We start from the raw sequence: 27,528 nt of genomic DNA, 5'->3' as shown, positions 1-27,528 counted from the left end.
TAAACCAAGGACTTGTGCATTTTGGTGGCCAAATTCAGATTAAGTACAACTCCATTGACTTAATTTGAGTTAAATTGCACCTGCTTACACTACAACTGAATTTGGCACTGACTGTTTACACTTTAATTGGCTGGAGCCTGGTAGACTGAATATTTGGGATGATGAGACTAAGTATAACACAAACCTCTAGAGATTTGAAGTAAACCCTTTCTTATATTTATTCAGCTAGAACTAGATAGGTTTTCCTCCAAAATGTGTGGTGCTGTTTTTGAGAACAAAAGGCCTTATCATGCAATTATTTGCAAAGATGGTAACTCTGCATGCGTGAGTAGTCCCATTTATGCATGCAATTAATCTCATTGAAGTCAAACTACTCACCTGTGTAATTGTTTGCAGGGCTGAATCCATAGAATGTTCAAAGTTTGGGGACAGGGCCACTGACTTGACTAGAGACACTGTGAGTAGCTCTGATTTTAATGGGACTACTCTCAATGCATAAAAGTTAAGTGTGTATATGTCTTTCTGTAGGATCAGGACATTAGTTCTTACAGCACCTAGCATGTGGTGGGTGCCACTGAAATAAACAACGTCTGACCTGATTTGTAGTCCACCGATAATTAAAACCCAAACTGTTCATTTTTTTTGCTTAAACCTTCATCAGTTGGCTGTGCCCTGAGTTTGAAGTAGATATTTTCTGTGCAGTTTAGAAGTTAACTACATTAAAAAAACATATATTAAGGGATTTTATTGCAGGGATATGTAAGGATGTTTCCTGTCTCTAGAGATTGTTTGTGTCTGCTGTAGATTTTCTATTTATTATTATTTAGGACATGGATTACTTGTTGACAAAGATGGACAAACTTATCAAGGAACCTTTTACAATAATAAGAAACATGGAGGAGGGAAAATGACCTTCAAGTAAGTTTTTTAATCTTATTGTATTGTTTTGTTCTTGTTAATATAACATTTTGGGGCTGGATTAAACATGCAAAAATTGGGAAAGTGAGTTAAGGTGAAAATCACCCTGTTATGCCTAGATCTAGCCGTTCACATTTTGCATGTATAAAAGATTATCCTTTCATTGGGATCTTATAACAAGTAATTACATCTTCTCCAATATTTAAGTTCGTGCTCAGTTCTGAATGTTATTACATTTGTTTTAAACCACAAACTCTTAGTGCCATTTTTGTTGTCCTTGTTTTATTAAATCAAAACAAGAAAAACTTCTGTGGAAATGTTGAAAGTTTAAAAATTGTCTCAAGCACACTTACATTTGCCTGATCCCTTTTGGAGTTATTACCCTCTGTCCTGCTAATGAATATTGTACATAGAGATTCTTTGGATCCAATTAAGCAAAAACAATCCATGCAGATTCCACACCATGAAAACCTATGCAAGGTTTGGAAGTTGATTTTTCATCTCTTTTGAGGCATTCCATGGACTTCCTCAGCATGGAAGCTGGGCAGAATTTTGTTTGAATTGGTGTTCAGCTGTTGGACATATGTACCAAGTCCACATGCATTACTGACGGACTTTCTGAAAGGGTTCTTTAAAAAGACATAATCAACTTCCATACATGAAATAAATGACCTCGATTTCCCTGCTAGTGCATAAAGGGTTTTAGGTTTTCACAGTGAAATACAGAAGCTATATTTAAATTGCAAGAATGTCAAAAGGCTTTTTTTTTTTAAACTAATTAGTACTGCTGTATCTTAAAGATAAATTTCAAATTCATGTGGCTAAGATTTTATTTGTGGAATTTCAGTCTATAGCCTAAGATGAGATATTGAACTCCTCAAAAAATGAATTTACACAGGAAATACTGGCAATCACAGTCTAAGCATTGCTGCTGTAATTGCTTGTAAATCATCAGTACTTCACTGTGGTACTGCTTTAGCTATGCTAGTAACACACAGCGCTGTCAATAACTGATTAGCTCTGTATCTAACACTTGTTAACATCTTTTTGTTTTTTAGATTAAAAAACTGTCAAAAGTAATGTGATTATCTAAATACAGTATATTTACAATGAAGGTCAGCCTCACCAAAAATCATGCTTGAGCATGACTATCAGTGGCTTTCTGTGTGGACAGGAATTGCTAAATTAAGGTTTTATTTGGCCGGAACTCTGAGTCCTGAAGTTTTAGTTGCCGAGACTCCATGTGCCAATGGCTGTAGAGTCAAAAGATAGTTCAGCAAAACTAATTTACACTTCGGATATATCTAAAGCCTCTGAAGTCAAGGTGGAAATCTTATCATGGACTTCAGTGGGATTTGGATTAGGCTCTGTGCTTATGCTTTGCACTTTGTTTTTCTATTTTCTGTTTCTATATTGGCTATGCATGGATAGTAGCCCCCACTGATCACATACTAGCGTATAAGTAAGCATACAATGGAAGAAGAATAACAATACCAGAAAGGGCTTGACAGCATGGTAGAAGCGGATCAATCATTCTTACTCACTAAGGCCAGGTCCACACTAGAGCGTTAAATCGATTTAAACAGCGTTAAATCGATTTAACGCTGTAACCGTCCACACTACAAGTCACTTAAAATCGATTTTAAGGGGTCTTAAAATCGATTTCTGTACTCCAGCTAAACGAAAGGAGTAACCCTAAACTCGATTTTACAAAATCGATTTTAAGCTAGTGTGGACGGAAATCGAAGTTAATGGCCTCCGGGAGGTATCCCACAGTGCACCAGTGGCCGCTCTGCACAGCTAAAGGAACTCTACTGCTGGCCAGGTACACAGGAAAAGCCCCGGGAACTTTTAAATTTCATTTCCTGTTTGGCCAGCGTGGAGCTCTCAGCAGCACAGGTAACAATGCAGTCTCCTGAGAATAGGAAAAGAGCTCCAGCGTGGAACACACAGGAGTTATTGGATCTGATAGCTGTATGGGGAGAAGAGTCTGTGCTATCAGAACTGCGTTCCAGTAGACGAAATGAGAAAACTTTTGAAAAGATTTCTAATGCCATGAGGCAGAGAGGACATATTCAGAGACTCGGTGCAGTGCAGAGTTAAAGTGAAGGAGCTCAGACAAGCGTACCAGAAGACCAAAGCAGCAAAGGGCAGATTCGGATCTGTCCCAAAAACATGCCGCTTCTACGCGGAGCTTAACGCAATTTTAGGTAACTGCTCCACGACAAGCCCCCCCTTGTCTGTGGATTCAGAGGTGGGGGTAGTAATCTCAGCCACTGCTGATGATTCTGCGGACGGCGAATATGTGGAGGAGGACCCAGAGGAGGACGAGATGGCAGAGACCACACAGCACTCCATTCCCCCCAACAGCCAGGATCTTTTCCTCACCTTGACAGAAGTACCCTCCCAGCCCTCTCAAGCCAGTAGCACAGGCAATGAAGCCGTGGAAGCGTCCTCTGGTGAGTGTACTTCTTTAAATGAAAACCATTGCTTAAAAGCAACCGTTTTTTAATGATTGATTTGCCATGAGGGCTTGCATGCAGTAGCTGGCATTAAAGTTACTGGAAAAGTCTGTTAACATGTCTGGGGATTGAGCGGAAATCCTCCATGGACATCTCTATGAAGCACTCCTGGAGGTACCCCAATAGCTTTGCAGAAGGTTTCTGGGCAGGGCAGCCTTATTCCGTCCACCATGGTACGAAACTTTACCACGCCATGCCTGGAGCACATAATCGGGTATCATTGCATGACAAAGCCTAGCTGCGAATGGCCCCGGGGATTGCTGGCATTCAAGAAGCATAATTTCTTTTTCTCTTTCTGTTATCCTCAGGAGAGTAATATCGTTCATGGTCACCTGTTAAAAATTAATGTACTTTATTAAGGGGACAGAAATGGCCATTCCTTCGTTTCTGCTTTCTTGCTCCTTTAATAAAAAACCTTTCCTAGCAGTTAGCCATGTGGGGGATGGTAAAAATCTGCAAATTCCTACGGGGAGGTGTCTCTCATGGCGCTGAGCTTTTCAGTATTTGGGCAGCAGGAATTGTCGCTGCTGATTGCCAATGCAGAGGGGGGAGGGGGGAGGCGGTCAATTGATCTGCCAGTACAGCAGAGATGCAGATTGGGGGGAGGGGGTAGCCATTCACAATTTTCCTCTAGTGCTGAACCTTTCTGATGGCATAATAAAAGAAGCCAGAGTTTTGATTTCTAGCAGTTTGGCTGCCAAGCGTGAATGCTACCTGTTGATAGCCGGGGGTACAGGGTAATAAAAGAGGTAGCAAGGTTCACTGCCATTTGACTTACCATGTCCTCCTGCAAGGTTTTTTGTACTCCCCTGACCTGCGTCTGTTGTGTTGATCTCTGACTCCACGGCTGCAAGCACTAAATACTAAAATAATCCTAAGGCGACCTTGTAGTGAAGTTACATGTGCTACGTACGGTGAATAGTCTAGTTCACTGTGAAAGAGTGTAACCATTGTTCTGTGAAATGTGTCTCTTATGATGCTTCTATCACTCTTTTCCCTCCCACACGCAGCTGCACATTTCTCCAGCCTCCCTTCTCCTGTCCGAAGGATAGGTCAGATAAGGAGGCTGAGGAAGAAGAGGACACGGGAGGAGATGTTCACAGAAATAATGGCAGTAACCCGCAGTGAAAGAGCTCATCTGGGGGAGTGGAAACACGTGGTCGCAAAGTACAGGGACGCTGCCAGTGAACGTGAGGACAGGAGGGACCAACGTGAGGACAGGAGGGACGCTAAAAATGACATGTGGCGGCAGGAAGATCAGCGGTGGCGGGCAGCAACGCTGGAGCTTCTTTGCGATCAGACTGACCTCCTCCGAAGTCTGCTGGAAGAGCTGCGGGGTCACAGAGTGCCACTCCAGCCCATGTTTAACCTCCCTCAGTACTCACCATGTCCCATACCTTCCACACCCAGGCGTTTAAGAACGCGTGGGGGAAGGCTTTCTGCACCTGCCCACTCCACCCCTGTGGACAGTCCAACCAAAAGGCTGTCATTACATTGAAATGCCCTTAATGGCATTTTTCTTCCCTCCTATACTCCTCCCAAACCACTTCCGGGGTACCTTTTCATTTCTTTTAATCTTAGGACATGCTATTCAAAGGCAGTGGGAGGGTGGGTTGGTAACGATAGTAAGCAAGATGTTCTGGAAGGGTGGAGGGAAGCTTGCTTGCAGCACCAGGAGTCAATACATGGGGGGGGGTGTTAATTAAGGGGAAAGAAACACATCAGTCACACCGTACCCTGGCCCATGATGAAACTCGTTTTCAGGGCTGCCTTAATTGCCTTTGTCTTCCCTTAATCCCTCCCTCCCTCTACTATCCTCCCCCAAAAACCTCTACTTATGTATTTTTAATCACAGGCTTGTAAAAGCAGGAGGGAGGGTGGGTTGCTTACAGGGACTGACTTTTAATAAAGAATACAATGTTTTCTACAGATAGTAACTTTATTTTCCATAAGCAAGCAGTTCTGGGAGGGTGCAGTGAAGCTACCTTGTAGTAGCAGGAGTCAATACATGGGGGGGGGTTAATTAAGGGGAAAGAAACACAGCAGTCACACCGTACCCTGGCCCATGATGAAACTCGTTTTCAGGGCTTCTCTGATGCGTACTGCTTCCTGGTGTGATCTTCTAATTGCCCTGGTGTCTGGCTGCGCATAATCAGCGGCCAGGTGATTTGCCTCAGCCTCCCACCCCGCTATAAAGGTCTCCCCCTTACTCTCACAGAGATTGTGGAGCACACAGGAAGCAGCAATAACATAGGGGATATTGGTTTGGCTGAGGTCTGAGCGAGTAAGTAAGGTTCTCCAGCGCCCTTTCAAACGGCCAAATGCACATTCTACCACCATTCTGCACTTGCTCAGCCTGTAGTTAAACAACTCCTGACCACTGTCCAGGCTGCCTGTGTATGGCTTCATTAGCCAGGGCATCAAGGGGTAGGCTGGGTCCCCCAGGATAACTATAGGCATTTCAACATCTCCAACTGTAATTCTCTGGTCTGGGAAGTAAGTCCCTTGCTGCAGAGTAGTGCTTCTGAAGACACGAGCGTCATGAACCCTTCCTGGCCATCCCATGTGGATGTCAGTGAAACGTCCCTTGTGATCCACCAGTGCTTGCAGCACCATTGAAAAGTACCCCTTGCGGTTTATGTACTGGGCGCCCTGGTGCTCCGGTGCCAAGATAGGGATATGGGTGCCATTTATGGCCCCCCCACAGTTAGGAAATCCCATTGCAGCAAAGCCATCCATTATGACCTGCACGTTTCCCAGAGTCACAACCTTTCGTAGCAGCAGCTTAATGATTGCTTTGGCTACTTCCAGCACAGCAGCCCCCACAGTAGATTTGCCCACTCCAAATTGATTCCCGACTGACTGGTAGCTGTCTGGCGTTGCAAGCTTCCAGAGGGCTATTGCCACTCGCTTCTCCACTGTGAGGGCTGCTCTCATCCTGGTATTATGGCGTTTCAGGACAGGGGAAAGCAAGTCACAAAGTTCAAAGAAAGTGCTCTTACGCATGCGAAAGTTCTGCAGCCACTGCGAATCGTCCCACACCTGCAAGACTATACGGTCCCACCAGTCTGTGCTTGTTTCCCAGGCCCAAAATTGGCGAGGAAGGGGTAGAACCTCCCCCATTACCATCAGGAGCTCCAAAGTGCAGGGGCCCGCGGTTTCGGAGAACTCGTTCTCCAAGTCCTCATCACTCTCTTCGCCGCGCAGCAGCATGCTCTCCTGCATTTCTGGCTCATGGTTCAGCATAGACAGCAGGAGAATGCGTGAACTGTTTACAACATCCGCGATCAAGGTAAAGATCTGACCAGGATCCATGCTTGCTGCAAAATGGCGTTTGCTCGCTTCAACCAGTAAAAAACGCGCGAAATGGCTGTCTGCTGCTTTCAGGAAGGGAGGGGGTGAGGCTGTACCCAGAACCACCCACGACAGTGATTTTTGCCCCATCAGGCACTGGGGTAGTAACCCATAATTCCAAGGGTCAGGGAACACTGCAGGAACTGTGGGATAGGTACCCAGAGTGCAACACTCCTGAAATCGATGGATGCCAGGGAACATGGACGCACACCATCGACATAAGGTGCCCTAGTGTGGACGCATAAAATCGATTTTAATAACATCGATTTTAAGCTGTAGTGTGGACGTGGGCTAAGGAACTATAGAGGACTTCTGTTAATAAGAGTCTGCTAACAGGCCATTTCCATAGCTTGTCTTGCTGATGTACTCTATCTATTAGCTTACCTTGGTTGCAAAGTGAGCTGTACCTTACCTGTGCCTCTGACTCACAAATGTCTCCATGTTTGTGAGCACTTCTTAGAAGGCACCTCGCAGATCAGATTCAATCAGGGAATAAAGGAAAGGGTCTCCTATAGAAATAATTCATGCAATGTATCATCCGTTATCTGTCTCTGAGGTGAAAAGGGTTTGAAGGCCAGTGATGGGAGCTGGCTGAATTAAGCACTTCCAGATGGTCGCCTGCTTCCCAGAGGAAGTGCCAGTTGAAGGTTGTGGGCATTATTGTGCTGACTTCGCTGTGACTATGCTTTGCTGCTGCAGTTTACTTTTAATGGCTTATCCTGCAGGTTTGCAAGCCCTGGTTTTCCAGGATAGCACATTATGTTATCTATCAAGTCACAAAGCATGTAAACATTAAGAATTTTCTCCTGGTTGGTTGTTTCAGGAATGGTGATAAGTATGAAGGAGACTGGATCCTGGACCAGCAACAGGGTCATGGGGTGCTGCACTGTGCCGAGGGAACTATATATGAGGTATATAAAAAGGACATGTGAGAAGCAGTAGCGCTGTAACTAGGAAAGCACAAAGGAGGATTGTACAGGGTGCTTCAGGTGAATAGCCCAGAAACTTTATGACTAGAGCTGGGCATATTATTCACAGCAGTCAGCTCCTTTGACAAATTTAGCCCATTTTTGATCATGAATTATCCATTAGTAGAATATCATTTTGGGATTATTTGACATTATTCTACTATTTTTATGTAAATACCATTCAGCCCTAGCAGCAAAGAATCCTGTGGCACCTTACAGACTAACAGACGTTTTGGAGCATGAGCTTTTGTGGGTGAATACTCACTTCGTCAGATGCATGTGACGAAGTGGGTATTCACCCACAAAAGCTCATGCTCCAAAACGTCTGTTAGTCTGTAAGGTGCCACAGGATTCTTTGCTGCTTTTACAGATCCAGACTAACATGGCTACCCCCTGATACTTGACACAATTCAGCCATAATTATTTGGGAATTATTCCCTAGGACTACTGGAATATTAGTGATTTACAAATAGCTATTTGCTCTGTATGACTGGTCCTTTAAGACAGTATTACTTCTGCTGCCTGATTGGACACTTGAAAATTTTATAAACAGGATGAGTTAATGAATAATTCATTTTTGTTGTGAAAATCCATATAAACGCATTTTGTCTCCACAACCACTGTGCATATGAATAGTCACAGAAAACAGATAAAATTACAGTATATATAGTGACACTTAAGCAATTGTAAGATGCCACTCATAAAGTGTTATTACAGCGTTGCTGTAGAATGGGTCTGATTCTCCACTGCCTAGCACCAAAGTGTGTGTTGAGTGCTACCAAGTGATATGTCTCTGCTCAAATACACCTGGTAATATTTTCCCCTAACTTTGCAGACGTGTAAATGGTTATACAAGATGCAAGATAGTGGAAAGTAGCATCTTTGATTCATTTCAAATGAGACAATGGTATGATCAAGTAGTTTCAGTGCTGTGAAATTCTATCCCAGTGTAGCATGAATTGCAAAGGCCCGAAAAATTGCATGTCAAATGTTTCACTTGCTGCTAAACCAGAGAAGGAGAAATTAGTTTGGTGGAAAATGGAAAAAGAATGAAATCTAGCACCAAGTTCAGCAATGGGGCCCAATTTTCCTCTCACTTTTATACTAGCATGACAACTGATTTTAGTGGAATTGCTCCTTATTTTCACCAGTGTAGGTGAGAACAGAATCAGGCCCCAGTGTAAACAGATGGAGTTTATACCAGGGTTACAGCAGGGCAGAATTAAGCCCCTTCTCTTCTAACTCTGCCTCCAATATATACATGACATTCTACTAAATTTGATGGGTTTGTTTATAATATAAATGACAGCCTAGTAACAAATGCTGATTAAAAGAAATTAGAAGATGCCTGGTCACCTCTTTTTACAATAAGAGGTATTCAGTTGCTTAGGAACTCAATATTCCAACATAGAAAGGTGAGTATCTTTCCAGTGTAAATGAAGCAGTAAGATATGGCAGGGTGTGAATAACTTACAAATAGGTGCATTGTCAGGCAAGAGGCTGAAGACCAGAGTGCCATCCATATCATGTATAGATGTGAATAATTATACAATAAATCAGACATAAAGTTTTGTTATTGCAATTATAGAATGTCTGGAGGCTAAAAACAAGGCTCCAGTTTTAAATTTGAGCTGTTGAGGATCTGAACCAGGGCCATTTTATGTGTGTATGTAATGTAGGACCTTTATTTGTTTAAAAAAAAAAATCACTTTCCTGAAACTTGTTTTACACCACCAGTATCTGAAGAGACAGAATTGTGATCCAGCAGTGTCTTAGGCTTCAAAGTGTTCTTGTTCATTTAAAATAAAAGCAGTATTTAAAAACATTATCAAAAATTTTTTTTCCTCTGCTACTGTATCATTTCTTAGGAAATAATTGAGATGATATAGTATTATGTGGCTAATTTTCCTGCTCGGAGTGATCTGTGGCTATGTCTATTGCTCTGTTTTACAGCTTAGTTACATAATGTTTAGTGTCTAAACTCAAAGGGTTTTCCATCCAAAGCAAGTGTCCGAAAGCAAGCTCTGTTTTCATCTTCTGAGTGTCTGTGTCTCTCTCTCCCTCTCTCTCTCTTTAATTGACTTTGAGCCTGATCCAACTCACATTGAAGACCATCAGGAATAGTCCCACTGAGTAGGGCCTTTTTTGAAGAAATTTGACAAAAATGGAAGTGCAGATACAGTGTGACCACGATAACATTAAACAATCTGGCTATGCATCACAACGCATAGTCTGTTGTGTCTTATTGCTCTGGAAGTACAGAAATGCCACTCGTGCATTAATGTAGGAAATTAGATAATCATTAGGAGCAATTTCTATCTATTTGTCTGTAAACATGTATGCCTTGTTCACATTCTCCAAAATGTTAGTGGGGTTAATTTGAGGGGATATGACAAATTTTTCCTCTTTCCCTCCTAGAAGAAGAATTTGGTGTGTGTGTGTGTGGAGGGGGTTTGTTCAAAGATCTCTTTCTCAGTTTTTTTAAACTTCAAATAAGTCTGCTAATACCCTTATCCTAACAATACTTTTAGAAGTTAACATTTTAAGGGGAGGGAGGTAGACTAGCATATGGAAGAATACTTATACTATACTTTTGTGGCATATTGTAATGTATTCACTGTCTTATGTATGTGTGTTACTAGTTTAGAGCCTTAGGCCAGGTCTACACCTAAAATGTAGGTTGATCTAGATATGTCACTTGGGTGTGAAAAATTGACACCCATAAGAGACATAGTTAAGCCGACCTAAGCCCCAGTGTAGACACAGCTAGGTCAACAGAAGAATTCTTCCATCCACCTAGCTATCGCCTCTGGAGGGGGTGGACTTACAGTCATTGGCAAAAACCCTTCCGATGCTATGGCAAGTGTCTGCATTACAGTGCTACAGTGGCATAGTGCAATGCTGCTGCTGTAGTGCTTGTAGGGTAGGCATAGCCTTTGTCTATAGGGATGCAAGTGTAGTCCTGTATGAATTTACATTGGGTGTAGTTCTAAAATTCAGCTTTTCAGACACTGAAAGCTAATGTGCAAAACAGCTACAAGACTGTACATAGAAATAAAAAGAAATTAATCAAATATCTCAGATGTACAAGATTTTAGAGAAATTCAGCTCAGGAAACAGGCAAATCAGTATGTGGGTACTCAGTTGACTTTGTCTTAGGAAGAAAAACATGACTTTCCTAGTAAAGCAAGGGATTTTGTATGTCTGTTTTAAAGATAGTGGGGCTGGGCTATCCCAGTGATACTCAAACTGTAGCTCTAGTGTCATATTGACTGTCTCTGCATGAGATGCCGGAGGAGCTCAGAGTTTGATTGCAGCTGCAAATGGGTTGCCTGATGACTGGCACACTGAATGGAACGCTGCCCGATGCATGTGAAGCAGTGTGCTGGGGAGTGCTGGATAACTGGAGAGAAGTCACCAGGATCTCTCCTAGGTCCTGATTCAGCAAAGTATTTAAGCATATACTTAGAGTTGACAGGCGATTGTGCCAAATGGGGAAGAAGAGATCTGCAAAGTAATTGCAGTATGATGTCCTGACGGTCCAAGGCAATGCTTTCATTGTGATGTATCCACACTTGAAAATTTAGCATTCCAGCAGTTCAGTGTCATACTACAAAAGATCACAATGCAATATCAGGACTCTGCAGTATGTTTTTTTTCGTGGGTTTCTGCATCTCCGTTTGATGGAGAAATTGCTCTCCAGAGCTGCAAGCCTAGTCCAAGTGTTCTACTGTGTTTACAGTGGGAGTGTATCTTTTATTCCAAGACAGTGTTTCTTAAATTCAGGAATTTTCAGATTTTGAATCCTTGGCATCAAACTATCTCCTTTTGAAACTGATTTTAGTGGTCTAATTTTAGACCATAGTGAATACTTGGCCTCCTCAAATACTAGCCCCTACAACACATACAATTAATGAGGCATCATAGAGTATTGCTAGTATTCACCTCCAGAGAGGAGCCTGGAATTTGACTACCAAGAGGCAGAAGTGAGGCTGGTGATCTGAACTGCATGGGGAAGGTTGTACAACACCTGTGCTTACTACCTGGCTCTAGCATCCCTCCTCCCACTTGAACACTAAATCTCCACTGAATTCCAGTAATATAAAGTTAATCAGTGTGTTATTTTATATCATGCAAATGTGGTATATAATTAGTCATGCCTTCCATACTGTTCTCTGTTTGATATCAGTGTTCCTGTGCTGAGAACTCTTTGCCTTTTCAGTTAAAGATGTGTTTCTCAGTTGAATAGAAATGAACACAGTAATTCTTCTCCCTACTCTTATTTCCATGTATGTTTTTTTAAAAAATATAATCAATAGGACAAGCATCAGTGTGGTAGCTGTGTTACTCTGGATCTGTAAAAAGCAACAAAGAGTCCTGTGGCACCTTATAGACTAACAGATGTATTGGAGCATAAGCTTTCGTGGGTGAATGCCCACTTCGTCAGATGCACGAAAGCTTATGCTCCAATACATCTGTTAGTCTATAAGGTGCCACAGGACTCTTTGTTGCTTTTCAATAGGACAAGTAACACTTGCTATTCCTGGGATAGTACAAATTAGTTTGAATTAGATATGGAAACTATTAACAAAAAATGCACCATTACCAGTATGTTTCTGGTCTTAGTACATGTGGCCTGTCCATGTTGTTACGAAACATTGCTAACTGGCAATAAGAAGGGAGTAAGTGGCTTGGCATTTTTGATAAATGAGTGTAGCTTATGCATTATTTGCATCACTAGGTGGCTCTCTAACATTTGTTTACAGATTGATCTATTAAACTCCCCAAAGTTTGATTTGCTTACATTATCCTGGACTGCCCCTGCATGGTTGTAAATGTTTAGTATTGTATTTATTTACAATGCATATGAACTCAAACAGAAAAATAGTTTGATAGGAAAAATATCTAACTATTCTATCAACAATACTTTGCTGATTAATTTAGCATTTTAATTAACTCTTAGGCAAGTTTATGAAATAAGCAGACAACAAACAAAAATCCCAACATTGCTATTAGTATTCATACTACTTTAAAGATTTTATACATATTGTGGTAATAAAACACTAAACACTAAGGAACTTATAGAAGTTGTTAAACTCTGATAGTAAACTTAACTAACATATTGTCTTGTCATTAGGAATGAGCTGCTCAGTCTTCTAGAAGCCTTGTCCAAGTCATCCTAGTGATCTAGACCTTGCAGCTCCATCAGATGGTCAAATCTTTCCACAGTTGCAAGTTGAATTTCTTTCCACACACTGCTCCTAAAGCCTCATTCCTATGCAGGATAGCAAAATAAACATGTTCCTGTCTGCCTATCTGCCTTGGGCACTTAGGGTGGGATCAATGAAGGGATTTAGGTATTGCAACATTGAGTGTCATGATGCCTAACTTTTAGGTGCCTAGAAAAATTACAGGAATAACACTGCAATCCACAAAGCCTAAATTAGGGACCTAGACTCCCTGTAATGAATGGAGAGATAGGTACCTTAGACTGCAGTCATCAAAGCCAGCATGCTAAGTGGGAAGCCACCTAGTGGGAGATCCTGCATTCCTCTCATGGAGATATATGGCTAAATCCAAACTGCATGAAGGCTCCTAGCTCTGCTAGTGATACAGAAACTGAGAGAAGACAGGCACTCGGCCACCTAAACTGTGTGCAGGGTTTGACAGTTATGGCAGCAGAGGGGCAGAAGCTGCCTTATAACATTTAGTCTAGTGGATAGAATACTTACCCAGGATGTGGAAGACTCCTAGGTCACCTCCCTCCTGAGGGAGAGAGGGGATTTGAACAAGGATCTGTTACCTCTCAGGTGAGTGCCCTACCCACTAGGTTTTAGAGTCATTCTAACACGATCTCTTGCCCAAGTAATTGAGGATTAAGTGCACAACTTCAGTAGAAGAGACTGAGGGAGCCCCACCCAGAATACCCTAGAGCTCAGTGATTAGCGCATACAGCTGAGAGGTAGCAGATACCTGTTCAAAACCCTTCTCCCCTTCAGGGGTGAGGTGAGGTGGCAGTGGAATGCAAACCAGGTGTCTCCCACATCCTGGGTGAGTACCCTATTCACAGGGCTAAAGATTATAAGGGAGCTGCTGTTCTTCTGCCCCACTCCTTGGGCTGTTTTGTGTGTGTCTGAGGGGCCTGATCCAATAGAGATGCTTAGAGGCTGCCTCCCAGGCTGGGTGCCCATATGTGACTTGGGCAGCTGAATTCCTTTCTATCAGTTTGTGAATCACGCTGGAGTGTAGGCAGGAGATAGGCATCAGACTGCCTATCATGAGGCGCAGCATACGTACTCAGGCAGAAGATAGGGTGAGGCTGCAGTACACATGCCCAGAGGAATAAAACCTAGGCACCAACCGAGTTTAGGCACTTGCAGCATTAGGTGAGTTTTGTGGCTCAGACCGGTGCCTAAAAATGGGACTTAGGCCTATGTCTCTTAGTGGACCCACCCTTATCCATTGTCTTTGGCTTTGACGTTTCACTTAACATCCAGGTTTACAGTGGGCATTGTCTCTTCCATTCCACATTGGAAAAAATAGATGATAGATTTTAAGACTACCCATTGTGACCTTACAGAGGTGAGAGGATCCTTTCTATCTCTTGCCTCTGTCAGCTAGTGGCCAGGCTTTAGCGCAGATGTAGACAACTAGCAGAATATACCACTCACTTTGTAAATTTTATGTGTGTACATCTTGAATGTTACCAAGTCACATTTCAACTCAGTGACCCTTATGATGTATATTAAATGGCACTTCCAGGCAAGCTGAAAAGAATTTCCCTACTGACAGAGTCAATAGGAACTGTCCCAGCTAGAAGCCTCTCTGCACATCTTACAGTGCCATTTGTTAAACCGTGAGCTTTCTCTTATTTTTTTCGCCTCTGCCTTAACCTCACCATCCTGTTCATTCCACATTACAACTAATCTTTTTGGGCTAGGCAAACTAGAGATGAACATTCAGTTTGTCATGTGAAGAAAATCTCTTGTCTAAATTGCTTCAACATATTATCCTTTGACAGATTCTGTTGAAGGTGTATAGAAAATCTGCAGCAAATATTTTTCCACTATTTAATATTTTAGGCAGTTAATGCAAAATTAACTTGTGTTGTAGTTATTTACATTAAAAATTATGGGGGTTGAATATTCTTAGATCAGTTACTCATCATATGTAGCACCTCTTATATAATGTATTTTAATGCCTTCCAGGAAGAAAACTGCCAACAATATGGTTAAGATAATTTAGGAAAGCAGACGGAAAAACCTAGTCTTCAGATATTTTTGTAATTGCTGCTGGAAGCAAGGACTGAAGAACTTGAGGTCAAATTTACTCTCAGAATGTTGAGATATCTAAAGGCAGGCTGTGCCCCAACAGTTTGAAGATAGTATCGTGATACAATAACAGCTCAGCTCTTGCTATGCTGAATACACACTTAAAAACCAGAAGAGTTAAACAAGATGTGAATTGTAAAAAAAATGAGCAATTATGTTTTGCAAAACCTAATCAGAGACTGTGTACAGGTAATGAAAAGATTCAAAGCCAGTCATGCTGCTAAACAAATCTTGTTATCTGTATCAAGCACAGGGAATCTCAAGCCTCTGTTTTGCCCATGAAAGCTTGTGCATGTACATTTTCCTGGCATAGTCTTTGGGCATTCAAAATTCTTGTGTACACAAGCTTTATTTATTGCAAGTTATCTAGGACTTTACCCAGTTTGCACACAACAGCTTTACTCATGAAGATGGTGGGCTCTCTAGGTTGCTTTTGAAAGGTTATGGTCCTTATTGGGACAATATTTTGAAGAAGCTGAGTGGAGAGTGGATCTAAGAAGCCAAATCAGCCCAGTCATAAAATAACCAATTTAGGAAAATAAGTGCATGGACAAATGTTTCAATCTTTAGTATACGAGAGGAAGCACTTCTACATGGCAGTATTTTTGAGGTGTCGAACAGATTGAATAAGGGCACGGACGCTACATTTGGTGTATCTGTGCTCTGCGTTTTTGATCTGTAATAACACAACAGCTAGATTTCCTTTTGGACAATCCTTGGAAGGAGAGAAATTAGTAAGTAGGTCAATCTGCTGGTAGCACATTTGGATTTTTCAAAAATGTTTATCTCAGCCAACAGTTTGATTAAACATCAGGTGAACAAGCAGTAGTTAAGACTACAGTAATGGAGGAAGCTGTTAATGGCAAAATAACTCAGGTTATCATCTGCATAACCATAAAAAACTAATTTCACACTGGGGGAGGAATGTTGCCAAGAGGTAAGAGTACAGGAACTAAACTGGAATACTGAAGAATCTATAATGAGACTAGAGCATTGAAAGCTTTAAGGCATAAAAGTTCCCATCATTGACCTATATTCTTATGAATTCAATTTGAACATGTGACTGTGTGGACGCAGTTGAGATTGGGAGACAATCTAATGAAATACATATGAAGTTTGCATGGATTAACGAACTAAAGCATTTCTTTTTCCACATGAAAAGTGTTTCTTACCTATGATTCCTGTTCTTTGGTGGCTGCATAGGTCCCAGTAAGCAGATGCTGTGTTCCATTCTGTCCCTGTTGCTGATTGTGTGTGTGTTTTGGCTGAGTTTAGTTTGTCTTCTTTCCCAGAGGAAGGCCTGTTGTTTGATACACCTGTTAACTACGCTAACCAGGTGGCTAGCCTTATGGGCTTTTTCACCTGCAATGTTTTTTCTAAGATCCGTTTGAGTTTCATTATCTGTTTTAAAGAGTAATAGCCTCAGTAATTATACAGATTCTTTAAGTTTAATTGGTTGATATTTAAATTACCAGATTTCAATAGTTCTGATTTATACCACATTCCTGTGGAAAACTGAGAATGTATAGATACAGTAAAAACTCATCCCCAGTTTGACACTAAGGTAACATAATGATGAGTGCAATTAGAACAACCTAGATCAGTAATGTCAGCAGTGGAAAAGTAGCAATGCATTTTTAAGTAAATAAAAATTGAAATTGCTGTTGGCATCACTGGCTATTGCTTCACTCATGAATATAACTTATTATTATTTGTATTCCAGTACTGCCAACAGTGTTCACTGACACTTTCCAAACCTATGAATGTGCAGTCTCTCTAATGCTCCGTGACCTTATGTTAGAATCAAAGGCATGTGCATAATGCAATATTCACAAGAATATGCCAGTAGGAGGGTGTAACCAATAATAGTTGTGTCAGAATACAGACCAGTAATCCAAGAAAAGCTCTTTCCTTACCCCCTTCCTTCAGTTCACTCAAACTTGTATATACCATACAATAGATTAGGATGAGGACTTACGATAAATATTTTGCATTGTGACAGGATATTTTACCCAGAGAAGAAAAGCTATTTTGCTTACTCAACCTAGCAGTCAGGTCTCATTAGTTCCAACTCAGGAAGATCAACTGTGGAGAGTCTTTGAAGCCAGACAGGGGCCAGCGTGTGAGACAGGTGCTCCTGCAGGGAAAAACCTCTAGAACAGCCAGCTAAGAAGGAAACTTAAGATACAAAGTTTACGGCAGATGTTTAAGTTAAAACCTCAGGAAAGGGAATTGAGTTTTGGACACTAAAATGTTTTCTATATTGAGAGCTGGGTGGGGAGTCTGCCAAGTCTGTAGAGAAGATGTCAATGATGTATTTTCCTTTCCCCCCCCAGCCCATAGTTATTGATTTTTAAATACAAGGAATATTGTGTACATTGCTTATTTCATGGAAGGTGAAATGCAGTTGAAACTTTGATATCTTGCTTGGTAAATGGACATTGAACAGTTTTATCATCTAATTTAACTTAAATAATTTTCTAGGATGATATGCCGTTATTATTTGACACCTGGGAAAAATGAAACATTGTAAACTTTTTGCTATTAATCAATTACTACTAAGAGTGGAGGTCTTGGAATTGTTGTGGATAAATTATAACATTCTGTCAAACAGAGCTTGTAAGAAGAGGAAGATAGGTACAATAAATCATGAAGTATCCAAACATAGGGCCAGATATGCAGTTGGTATAAACTGCTGTAGCTCTACATGCTTCCATGTAGCTACACTAATTTACACCAGCTGGGTACCTGGCCCCTAATGACAATCATTTAATGCAATGCATCCTTCAATCATTGTTTGAATGGCAAAAGAAATATTAGCCTATTGAATAAGAAAACTCCTATACAAATGAAAATGTCTCATCAATGGATTGAAGCTTGATAATGGAGATGTTTGGGCTTTTATCAATCAAATTAGATCATATGGAAATAATATACTGTCAGTAGCATACAAGATGAGACTGAAGTAACCAAAATTAATTATAATAATAGTATAATAGCTACTCATTTAGAAATGGAAACACCATCAATTAACTGGAAATTGCTTCCTGAAATAAAAAATTAAAGTACTTGTTTCTTCAGATTCATTGAAAACCCCTTTTCGTTATTCATAAGCAGATACCTTTCCACCACAGCAGAAAAGAATTAGTATCAAAAATAAAAAAATTCCTAGATCAAAACAGAAAATCTGCACATTAATCAAAATTTGCTGTCAGTGAGGATGCTATATAACATTCAACTGCCCCAAGTAGAAAAACACTAGTGCAATTATTCTGCTATTGATTAAGTTTTGTTGAATGGGAGCTAGCTATTTCTGAGTTGTGCATTAGGGCAGATCTCTTAACCTCTCTGTGTCTCTGTTTCCCTATTCATAAAATGGGGGTGACACCTATTTCACAAGGATGTTATGAGGATTAATGTTATAACATGGTGCTGTGGAAATGTTACTCTGTACAAGTGCTAAATGTTCTTATCTACTTATCAAACATATGTTACTTCCATTTAAAATAGATTTCATATGAATACATTCAGTTTGAACTTCAAAAAAAACTTTGATGGTATTATAAAAATATCAGATTGTAATTCTGGATACTACTGACTGAGCAGGATAAGGGCCCTTCTTCATCTGATAGTTAACTGAGAAATATTATCCCTGATAATCATTTACTTTTAACCAGGAACTATTTTGTTTATTTTTTGGTTTCCGCAAACTGATGGAAATGATACCAAAAATGGTCTTAGTGTTTAAAAAATAATTTAAAAAAATTAATTAAAAAAATTAAAAAGCAGAGCTACCTGTTGAGATCAATGAACAGTGAGTTTTACTTACAAACAAAAAGGCAACAAAAACAAACACAATATAGCCCATGTCTGGAAACTTGTGGTCATTTCTCTTTCTTCCTCTTGCTCCCTTCTCTTGCTGTCTGGTGGCTGTTTTCCTTAGGGCCCTTCTGTGGCTCCGGCTGTTCACGCTCTTGGCTGTCCTTAACAGCACGTGATGTGTGGATGGCGCTTCTGTGAACGTCAGCATTTCCAAACCTTGCATGTGTTGCATTGCTAAGCAACTTTTAGCAACACTTATCTCCTATCCTTATGCCATCTGGAAGAGAGGATGATGCAAGGAAGTGTGCCAAGGAGAGGTTGAAGGCAAATCAAAGAAAGAGATGGCTTAACTACCTAGCAAAGGGAGTAACCCAAACACAGAGCACTTGTGACTGTTGGTAGAAAGTAGTTTTTCACCACATATGGGACTTGAACCCACGGTCTCTAACTTAGAAAGCCATTGCCTTATCCATTAGGCCACTGGGGCTGTTGGTAAAAAGTGGGCAGGCACCTTTATGGGTGAGGATGATGGACCATAAGAACGGTTAGATATCCTGCAACTTTCACTTTTTTTTTTTTTAAGTTTTAAAATCTTACTTGTTGGTAGCTGCTGGAAAAAGGCATACATAAAAGAACTCTATGGCTATGACAAAGTTGCTGCCCCAGCACACTCCCTCCTGGATGGCTGTTGCACTGCAGCAAGTTGTGTCTCAGTGTCCTCCTACTATCCATTGGTTTACTTCAGCCATAAGATTGTCCAAGCCTTCCAGCCAGACCACTTTGCTGAGTCATGCTCCTTTCCAGGCCACAGAATCCTCTACCAAAGTCCAAAAGAAATGTAAACAAAAATCAAACCTTCAAACAAGCTGGGCTCAGCTGTTCACCTCTTCCTCATACTTGTACCTCATCCACTACAGTTTACCCCCATGCCTTGTCTCAAGCTCCTATGCCTTTGACAACTCCACTCTCCAGGGGCTGGCACACTCATTCTCTCTCTTGAGAGAGGTTACATCTCCTCAGGGCCTGTGTCTCCAGTCAGCCTTCTAGCTTACCCTTGGAGTAGCATGACTGCTCTGCTGCCCTTCTCAGCCTTCTTTCAGGTTGCATACCAGACAGAGGGAAGAACTCTCTGCTCCCTCAGCTGGATCTTTATGAAACAAGCCCTGTTCTCCCCCAGCTGGGCTCTCTCTAATTTGGCCTAGCCCACCCTTCAGGTGTGAGCAGGAAGGTTAATTGGGTTCTCATATTAGCTCTTTACCAGCATGCGTGGGATGAACACCCCATCACAATGGCACACTTGCATGTAGTACAGTAAGATAAGTCTCCTATTATTTCAGTACATCACAATAAACCAACTTCAGATTTCCCACCATTGCTATCACCAGTTGAGCTCTGCTGGTAGTAGCGGTTACTTTAGTCTAGCACGGAGTGGCTGGCTGACTGACATTTTACTGACTGTGTTATCCAACCTTCCTCAGAGCAGGTGTAGATGACACCATTGTGAAAATGGCAATGCCTGCTCATAGTGTGATTACATTAGTTACCATCATCACTGCCTGGGGTGGAACTACACTGCTGATAGAAATGGTGAGATTTTTTCAGAAGAGTCCACTGCATAGTATTATCTCTTCCCTCTAATCTCATTTTCTCCCTCTCCGCACTTTTACAATTAAAATGATTTATTCTGCTATACATTTATATTGCAATAATAATAACTTTTCCCTCTGAAGGCTAAACACTAAATCTGAATCATTGCCAAATCCCCATAGGCCTCTGTCATTATTGAGTGACTACATGTTCCCTTGCTTTTCTGTTAATCATGGTCTTTAACTCTCCTAAAAGTAACATAGCAGTGCTGAAGTTACTGGGTTTCCCCAGTACCGCTTCAGAGATTGAATTCACTTCTGTATGGTATCTTTCATACTTTCATATTAGTGAATGTTTAGAAGTGTGAGCACCATTTTAAATGTTGTCGTGCTAAGAAGTAGATTTTTTTGGCATATTCAGCATTTAAAAATGATTGCTACATCTTTTCTTTGAGCTGATTATTTTAACTATAGGAAGAGAGGCACTGGTTATACAAGAGCAAAGAGTCACATTCTAACTCATGTTCTATAGCAGGGGTAGGCAAACTATGGCACGTGTGCCAAAGGCGGCACACAAGCTGATTTTCAGTGGCACTCACACTGCCCAGGTCCTGGCCACCGGTCCGGGAGGCTCTGCATTTTAATTTAATTTTAAATGAAGCTTCTTAAACATTTAAAAAACCTGATTTACTTTACATACAACAATAGTTTAGTTACATATTATAGACGTATAGAAAGAGACCTTCTAAAAATGTTAAAATGTATGACTGTCATGCAAAACCTTAAATTAGTGTGAATAAATGAAGACTCAGCACAGCACTCTGAAAGGTTGCTGACCCCTTTTCTATAGTACTTTACTGCATAAATAGTCCCATTGATTTCAGTGGGACTACTTGTGAAATAAAGTGTTACTCAGTGTGAGTAAGGAATCAGAATCAGGCCCAGAACTACAGCTCTGATAACTACATTTGTATATAGCAAGCAGGTTTACCTTGCTCTATATACAATATATACATACAGTTTATATACATAGACTGTATTTAGTCCAAACGTACTTCCTTCCTGATATCTGTAGTTGTTGGTAACTCAGCTAATGTTAACAAATATATAAACTTAAGCTTTCTCTTCAAGAATGACTATCCCTGTAGTTTCTCCACTGAAATTTCTCTGTGCAAAAACCCAGTTATTTGTTCAAAGAGCTACTCCCACCTGTCTGTCCCAAATGGAGTTAATGAATTGCACCTGCCACCAACGAATCAACAAAAATAAGCTGGCATCGCCTTGCAGGGTTTCAACACCTGAGAATAGGGTGGGACAACAGAAGAGCCTGCCATCCGGTCCATTATGAAACTTTCACTCCATGCTTTCTAACAATTATACTCTGAAGCAAATTGTTTTCAAATTATTTCCATGGAATGCTTTAAAATAATGAGTGGAAAACTAGAATAAAGTGAGTTGCTGCAGAAACATATTTCTGCAGAACTGTTTTTAACAGCCTGTGCTTGGTCGCTCTTGTTCTCTAATTTGGATATTAGTTGCTAAAGGTGGAAAGAGTGGAAGAATTCTAACCTCTAAATCCATCTGGAATTTGAAGGTGGCTTAGACAAATTTAGAGTTATAGTAGCACTTTGTTTTGTGCAGCCTCCATTTATCATACAGCAGAACCAGAAATTGAACAACCTGCCGTAAAATAAATGTTAATTTGCAGTAGATCAGCATAGCAGAAATGAGATCATGTGAGACTTTAAAACATGTTTATTCTCCAGCTCCTAACACCCTGTTAAGTTTAAGGAGTCAATGCCATAGAGCAGGAGAGAGCCTGAAACACATACTTTCGCTCTTTTTTTATTTTTTTTTAACGCTACATATAGCTATTGGCAAATATTATAGAAGTACTACTTCACTTCCCACACTTAAACTTTTGGTTGTCTGTGTGTGTTGTAAGTGTGAGTTCCTGCTCCCCTGCCTATGACAGACTGTCTCACCATTCTTCTATTGTCAGCAAATAGCTGTGAAAGCCACTAGAAGAGGGTGTCTGTCTCTCATACCCCTCTAGTGCTGGTCCACACAGAAGATGACAGCCTAATACAGTTACTTTGTGCTGTGAATCTCAAAGTTCCTGTTGCTGAAAGTGACAGAGGTCCTGTGGGAAAAATAATATCTGGTCTTGCAATTAAAGATTTTATCATAAGGCATGCATACCAGGGGCCCAGTTACGGTTGCACAGCAGCTCAGTTCTGGCATTCCCTGACTTTTGAGTGCTTGATTTTGCAAACGTCATTTTTCTTTGTGTATAATATTATATATCTTGGGCCAAATTCAGCAGTGATGTACATCACTGAAATTTTTGGGATTGAATTTGTCCCAGTATATCACTCTTCACAATCTGTATAGGAAATGGTGCGTCATTCTGCATGTGCCAAGTAGTAACTCATTCTCTGCATTTAAGTGCAATGTAATTTCTTCACAGAAGCACCTCTGATAATGGCGCCCCACTGTAACAAACCTTTGGCAAGAAATGCTGGATTCTTTTTCTTTAGAGGGTGTATTGTGGAGTGCCACATAATCCTCGACTGTTGTGTGGTCCCCATTCAACATGTTCACACAATTGTTGGAAGGGTATTTATAAAGAACCTTGAGGGCCACCCACTTGGCTAATGAGAACCCTCTGGAATAATCCCTTCGATATAAAGTAGCCTGTGTTGCAAATTTGAAATCAATGTGTTTCTATTTGAAGGGACAGTGGAGAAATGATGTGTTCAATGGACAGGGCACTGAAATTCATTGTTCTGGTGTCATCTATGATGGACTGTGGATCAATGGCTACCCTGCTGGTACGTTCATTCATTATGCTATCCAGTTATTAACAAGACTTCAACATAATGCTTTGGCTGTCTCTCTGTTGATTAATATGATCTGGCTATAGTGTTAGCCTCCTCTGTGCACTCAGTTTTCCTGGAACATGTAGTTCATAAGAGAGAAAGCGTAGCTGTTTGAGTGGCACATTCGTATGTGTGTGGGGGGGAAGCTATTAATTCAAGTTAAACAGAGCCACAATGAAGTATAAAATGTTACTTTGAAATCTTTTTTGAAGAAAAATGTGCTCTTTTCATTTTAAAGCAAATCTCATGTACGTTTCTGGAGTTAAAGGCTGTTACTTTATTCACAAAAATAATAACATAATAAGTTTAAAAAACAAGTATTAAATTGTCCTGCTCAGAAAGCAGAGGTCACAACTTGAAATTAATCTCTTCCACGGTTAATTATTCAGCATATTCCTGGCTGCTTTCTATACTGTTTCACAAACTGCCCTAGATAAAAATTAACTAGAAGATCAAGTGCTATATTTCCAATAAATTCTGATACATTATGTTCTAAAATCTATCATGGTTTCCAAACTGGAAATGGTTGTTGCAATATGTAAGAAGATGTATTTGCTGAAAACCTAATAGAATGTTAGGGCTGGATGGAAGATGAAATTAGAAGAACTGTTTGGGAAGAGAAGACCCTTAGAATTTCTCCATTTTTCTCTTTCAAAGATCATGAGTCAGGCTAGCCTCCTCTTCTAGCTGAGGACTGGATATGGCACAGGAGAGGCACATGGCTTATGGTGTCAGACCTCTAGAAAGAGTTCCAGAATTATCTCCATGACTCATTTTGCAATGGAAAGGGAAGAAGATCTAGGGTAGAGGAAAGCATCTCTTGTGTGAAGCATAGTTACAACACCTTAGAATCCCCTTTGATCACTCATCCAGCTTTTGACTTCTCAGCATTTTCAAAGGTACACATCATCTATACTTGATTGCTCCTCAACCCTTCTGGTATTAGTTGTAAATATCATACAAGAAGTAGGTTTTAAGAAAGAATTTGAAGAGGACAATTTAGTGGCGTATTGGAGCTGTTTGGGGAAGGTGTTCCATGTGGGGGGCAGCATGAAAGAAATCTGAAATGGCTTGGTGGATGAGAATAAGCAGGATACTGTAATTTGTAGAATTATTATCATTTGTATTACCATACTTCCTATGAATCCGAGTCATGGAGCAGGACCCCAGTGTCCTAGGCACTGTACAAAGACAGAACAAAAAGACAGTGTCTGTCCCAAAAACTTTGCAGTCTGAGATAAGAGACAACACATAGGTAACAGACAGAAGAGGAAATTTAAGGAAAATATGAGACAGTTTTAGTCAGCACGATTGTCTCCGCACACCAGCAGTCTAATGTTGTCAAGTTTTTTGTAGGCATCATGGAAAATTAGAGTTTTAAGGAGAGTTTTGAAGGGATAATGAGTTAGTTTTGCAGATGTTTATGGAAGGTGTCTCCCACACGAGAAATAGCATGAGATAAAGCGTTAAGCTGCTTGCTAGAAAATTATAAAGTGAATGATGAAAACTGGCACAGTACCAATCAGAGGCAGTTGACATCTTCATACTGAATGGGAGATGATAGGCATGGTGGGGTTAGGCCATGAAGGACACTGAAAGTGAAGAAGAAGTAGCTTATGTTTGAAGCCGTAGAGATGAGAGAGGCAGAGGAAGGATGCAATGAGAGGGGAGATGGTCAAAGCACCACGGGGAGGAAATGATCTTTGCAGCACCATTCTGAATGTATCTGAGCAGGGCAAGGCTGAATTTGTCAGGGTCAGAGAGAAGGATGTTGCAATAATCAAAACCTGAGATGATAAAAGCTTGGATGAAATTTTTAGTTGAGTGTATAGATAGGAAAAAATAGTATACATGGCCCTTCCATGTAGTTATACATTTTAATACCTCTAGCCAGGATAATCCTGGATGCATGTAAAATGGAAAAGGATTGGTTTAATTCCTTGACTCTGTGAAATGCACATTAATATTGTTCACTTTTCGAGGAATCTGAAACTGACACAAGGTTAATCCACTCCTAAAAATCAGAGCTAGAAAAGAGCAACAAGGGTCACCTACCTATTCCCCTCCTGGTGGAAGGTTGTCTCTTATGATACAGTCTCATAACAAGCATTGTAAACAAAACAGAGCCTAGACAACTATCATTCCAGTTTTCAGATTGATATCTGATCCACTGACATATTTGTTCATTAGTGCAAAAATCACAACTCGGCTTTCTAATTGTGCTTTCCACATAATCCCAAAGTTCTTCACAAATGATATATAAACAACATTACTAAAATGCATCAATCTCTGTGATGGAAGGAGGCAGTCAGTGGTACAAAGCACAGCTCAGTGAAGGTGGGGAAGGAAACTTTTGACTTAGGACACAAAGATAAAACCATTTAATCTGAAAGTTCTCATCTGAAATTATCACACGCAGAAAATTTAATGGAACTCAGTGCCTCTATTTCTGACGGATGAAGTGCTAAATTATCCTCCCTGGGATCTGAAGTTGTGGCTTCTGGGAATCAAGGTAACCATCTTTGGAGCAATACTAGCTGATCCACGTCCTGTGGAAACAAATGGAGTCTCCCATTGACTTCAATAGGAGTTAGATTAGGATCCAAGGCGCGCACACCCGGTTTCTGCACATTTTGTTTGGCCTATATCCACTAAAGGGATTGCTTAAATAGGGGCTCATCTTTAATACCACCAATGAGAAGAAGATCTAGAATGAAAGTATAAGCAGTTTGTAAGGCTATTGATGCCTAAGGTCTACTACCAGCAATTCATCAATCTGTTTAGGAGAGAAAATCATAAAAGATGCTCCAGAGCAATGGTTCTTTGAAGGAGGGAGAGCACTTTGTCTATTAATAAGAGAAGAACTCAAATATATGTAATGTTGCAGCTCAAGCAAAGAAGATAGTAATTTTGGGCCCAGAAGTTATTGATGTAATCCAAGGGTCTGCTATCACTCTTCATGTCCAGCTACAGAATGAAGAAGGAGAGGTTTGTGAATGTAAGAACATGTTTACAGATATTTTCTGCCATATAAAAATGTTTCACAATTATAAATAGAGAATGAAAATACCAAAACATGGCATTAAATTAAATTTTCCTTTGACAGTTATGATAATTTTTGTTCAAGGTCTTTTATGAGGCCTATAATTTTGCCTTGTACCACTCAGGTATGTGGCTGCCGCCTAAAAGGAAATAGTTCGTGGAACCTTTTAAATTTGGGGTGTGCTGTACTTCTGATATCTTGCCACAGAAGTCATTGCACATGACCCAAAGGTACAAATGTACACACATCTGCACACAGAATCTATACACATCCTACTTTCAGAAAACAATTATATGTAAGTAATCTATGCAATAGGCAATGTTATCATACTGGTAACATCTCAAGAAATGAAATGTTTGATAGATTGATCAAAAAAATCTGTCAATGTCCTTAAAAATTTATGAATTTTACTTCATTTCTGAATTCCATACTTAATATTATATGTGCACATAATTCTGTAGTCTTATTTCAAAATCTCAAAGCGGAATGTCATTATAGTTAGAATCATGCACAATGTGGGACTGTTGTGTTAAGGAGATTAATAAAGGGATACAATTTTTCACAGTTAAATCCAGGTCATTAATGACCAAAATTTATAAGCATCTGACAGCTTGTTTGTGGCCTGTGTACATGAGTTGATGGTCTCAATCCCATATTTAGAGAACATTTAACTGGTCTCTTTGTTGGCAGTCTTAGCAGAAAGGTGAGGGATTGAATAGAGACAAAACTCTCTTCTCAATCCTAGAAGGGTTCTCTCCAGGTCAATGTTAGGATAAATTAGAAGGGATAAAGTTTGTACTGTACTTTTATTTGCAGAGGGGGAAGACGTCATTTTCCAGTGCTGTCAATCTATGCCCTCTCACAATCAATGCATTCATTTAAATTCTGTATTCAGAAAAGAAAACCTTCCTGTTGACAGTTAAAACTCACTTGGTCTTTGTAACCTTCTATTTAAAATCATTTCTGTGGAAGTCAAGGCTATCCACAGCATTGTGGAGTTAAATGAATGTACCTAGATAAGTATTTCAGAAAATGTGACAGCTTTGTTATAGCTTTTCAAAAATACAAATCAGAGGAGGTTATTTAAAATGAATCCTCTGGA

The 27,528-nt window shown here is 40.4% G+C and overlaps 1 protein-coding gene across 3 annotated transcripts in view; it reads left to right on the top strand.

The window, feature by feature from the left end:
* The window catches only part of MORN1 (MORN repeat containing 1), a 130,324-nt gene that overhangs the window by 10,027 nt on the left and 92,769 nt on the right, over positions 1-27,528 (top strand). For all 3 annotated transcript variants that reach the window (XM_030537661.1, XM_030537660.1, XM_030537662.1), the window contains 4 exons: positions 828-918; positions 7,618-7,705; positions 23,239-23,335; positions 26,271-26,381. In XM_030537661.1, coding sequence (XP_030393521.1) covers positions 828-918; positions 7,618-7,705; positions 23,239-23,335; positions 26,271-26,381 — 387 coding nt within the window. The remainder of the gene's footprint in view (positions 1-827; positions 919-7,617; positions 7,706-23,238; positions 23,336-26,270; positions 26,382-27,528) is intronic.

This window comes from Gopherus evgoodei, chromosome 18, assembly GCF_007399415.2.
Source record: "Gopherus evgoodei ecotype Sinaloan lineage chromosome 18, rGopEvg1_v1.p, whole genome shotgun sequence".
Taxonomy (NCBI): domain Eukaryota; kingdom Metazoa; phylum Chordata; order Testudines; family Testudinidae; genus Gopherus; species Gopherus evgoodei.
This window is presented reverse-complemented; position numbering and strand designations above follow the sequence as displayed.